Source organism: Cucumis melo, chromosome 1, assembly GCF_025177605.1.
Source record: "Cucumis melo cultivar AY chromosome 1, USDA_Cmelo_AY_1.0, whole genome shotgun sequence".
NCBI lineage: Eukaryota > Viridiplantae > Streptophyta > Magnoliopsida > Cucurbitales > Cucurbitaceae > Cucumis > Cucumis melo.
In genome coordinates, this window is record NC_066857.1 from 20,632,160 (window position 1) to 20,635,317 (window position 3,158).

The window sequence follows — 3,158 nt, forward strand, 5'->3', positions numbered from 1 at the left end:
GATCTGGCATGATTATGTGAATTTTGTCACTACACCTAATAAATGCTAAATCCTTTATTATACTTATATACATTGATTGATTTCATTTCATGATGCCTCTTTCCAAAAACAAATTCATCTTTCTATTAATCAATCAATTTGGTCATCTTTTCATTATTTACTTTTTATCCTCTTTATCTCTTTCTAATATTCTAATTTTAGAAACATAATATTCTTTTAGATTCTCATCTGATGCTGATCACACCCAACCAATCAATATTCATAAGTCACCGCCCACTTCCATATCTCCGATCTCTCAGGATCTCAGCTAACTTCTTCTTCCGATCCATCTGGATTTCTCGTTACCAACAAATCAGATCATTGTTCATTCACCCTGAATCTGGGACTTTCCCCTCAAAATTAAACAGTACGATCCTAAATCGAATTCGGATACCGTTATGATTCAGAACCGCAATGTGGTGAAATTAAGAAACAGGAAAAGGGAAATTCAGAGATTGATGATAATAAGACTTCGGTGAAGAAGAAGAAGCTGTCTCCATAACAGAGAAAATGTAGTAATATCCTCGTCGATTTACATCGTAAGGAGGAAAAAAAAATTCTTTTCCTTGATTAACTCTCTTTTGATATACTAATCGTCTACGAGAAACCAAAATCAGAAATAAACCTATATACAGAAAAATTTATAAAAAAGAAAGAGAGAAAAAAAAAAAAAAAAAACAATCTCTCTGGAAAAAATAATACAAGAGAGGAAAAAGAAAAAAGAGGGCGTCTGGTTTATGACTGGAGAGAGAGATTGGAAAGAAGATCTTGAAGATGGCGAGAATCGTAATCACCGAGTCTGAGAGCCTCAAGAACACGCTCAAAGAGAAGAACGTGACAAGGAATATGTAGAACGCCTTTCTGTTCGTAACCGTACTCTTGTGCGGATTTATCGAGAAGTTCGATGAAAACAGGGTGATTTAAGAGTTGAGCGCTGACGACGAAGCGTTCCATCTCTTCGCCGACGTAAACAGGAACGTGGCCTTGGGGGACGGTGGAGGAACGGAGGATTCGAGAACGGCGAAGTTTGGTGGCGGCGGCGGCGGCGGAGGAGGGAGAGTCGGAGCGGAGGAGACAGTACTGAGAGGAATCGGCAACACGAGAAAGACGGCGGATCAATTGCTTCATGATGATAGAGAAATGGAAAATGGTTATTAGAGTGAATTTGTTGTGTTTTGGTTGGAAGAAGAGGAAAGAGAGAGTTTGAAGATTGGGAGAAGAATGGGGAAGAATATATATAGAAGTGAAGGGGAAGAAGAGGAAGGGGAAGGGGGAGGTGGGAATTTGGAATTTGGAATTTCCAGATTAAAATTTAAAAAATGAAATTAGAATTTAATAATATAAATATATATATATATATATATAAAAAAAAAAAAAAAAAAAAAAAAAAAAAAAAGAAAAAGAGAGGGTGGGGAGGTACAGGTAAGAGTACTTGCCAGGTACAATCACTCGCCACCTCCACCACCACCACCACCTTCCCCCTTTCCTCTTCTCTCTCTTTCTCACTATTTTTTACCATTTCTTCTTTTTTTCTTTCTTTTCTCTATTACTTTTCTATATTTATCATATATATATATATATATATATATTTAGTTACGCTCCTATTTTCTCCCTTCCTTCTTATTTTTTTATTTTTTTATTTTTTATTTTTTAAAATTAGGTTAAATTACTCGTTAAATGGGGTAGACAATTTGCTAAGATGAGCGTAATTGGATAGTAATTGACATGTGTTACACCTCAATTTATTGGGTGAAATATTATATTTGATCTTTATTCCTTCATAAATTGCGTCCATACATTCAATCTAAGGTGAATGTAAAACTTAATGATACAATACATTTTTCCTTTTTTTTTTTTTCAAATAAAGGACATAAAGCTATATAATTAGGTATGTTTAAAATAGATATATATATATTTTTTAAGGAACTTGAATAGATCAAAAACTAATATTTAATGGTGTGAAATAATAAACTTCTTGTTTGCAGAATGTAATCTTTACCAACTCATATTTCCCATGGTCATACCAATGTGGATGATGAAATCAAAATGGATGTGTGTAGGACACTTTTCTTAAAAAAGAATAAAAAGTACTTTTGGCGGTACTTTTTGTAATACTATATTCATACTTTGAGGAGGACAATAGTTAAATACATGTGGCGATATTTTTTTTAGTTTGTTTTCTGGAGATTTTGAAATAATTCGATCTACTTTCAATTGGCTTAGTTTAACCAAACAATTACATTATTTTTTTCTTAAAAAAAATAAATACACCTTAACTTTCACTTATTGTTCATCATATATACTAAATAAATACCAAGTTTTATTTATGTACACAAATAAAAATAGCTTATATATTATTTTTTTATTTATGTACACAAATAAAAATAGCTTATATATTATTATTGTTGTTGTTGTCATTGTAACTAACTTAAATTTAACAATACAAAGGAGTAAGAGATTGGAATATGTAAGAGGGTTAAGTTCAAATTAAGAGTGATTTGTATGTTTATTATTTATGGATCATCATCATCATCATCATCATCATATATATATATATATATATTGATCATGCATAAAATGTAAGCTATGCTTTTTGTTTTTGAATAAATTAATAATTGAAAATAAGAATGAGTGGGGAAGTAGGTTTGGTATATTTAAGAGAGCATGTAAAGTGAAAGAAGTATAGCTAATTCGGTGTATAGAATGTTGAATATTCAATAATGTTGTGGGAATATATGATTAAAAAAGAAGAAGAAGTAGTAGTAGTAGCAGCAGTAGAGGATGGGGAGGAGGTGGGAGTAATATATATATAGTATATTTTTAAATATTATTATTATTGATATTCCCTATTTATTTCCTACGCCAACACTCCTACCCTTACCGCGTGCGGTGCCCTTCCACATGCCCTCCTCCCTCTCCCCCTAATTCCCCCTCCTTTTAATCAATCCTATACCTATTTTCTATAACTCTTATGATCAAAATAAAAACAAAACTAAAACTAAAACTAAAACTAATTAATTATATTGAAAAGAAAAAAAAAAAAAGAGGGAAAAAAAAGGGAAAAAGAATAGGAATAGGAAAGAATGGGGGTTGTAAATATTATGGGATGAGGGAAACAA

General features: G+C 31.9%; 1 protein-coding gene across 1 annotated transcript; it reads right to left on the reverse strand.

Moving 5' to 3' along the window:
• Positions 1-515: 515 nt before the first annotated feature.
• Positions 516-1,291, reverse strand: LOC103504274 (auxin-responsive protein SAUR71-like). The gene has a single exon (XM_008468694.3). It carries the CDS (start codon positions 1,165-1,167, stop codon positions 775-777), a length of 393 nt encoding a protein of 130 aa, XP_008466916.1. The 5' UTR covers positions 1,168-1,291; the 3' UTR covers positions 516-774.
• Between the last annotated feature and the right edge of the window lie 1,867 nt (positions 1,292-3,158).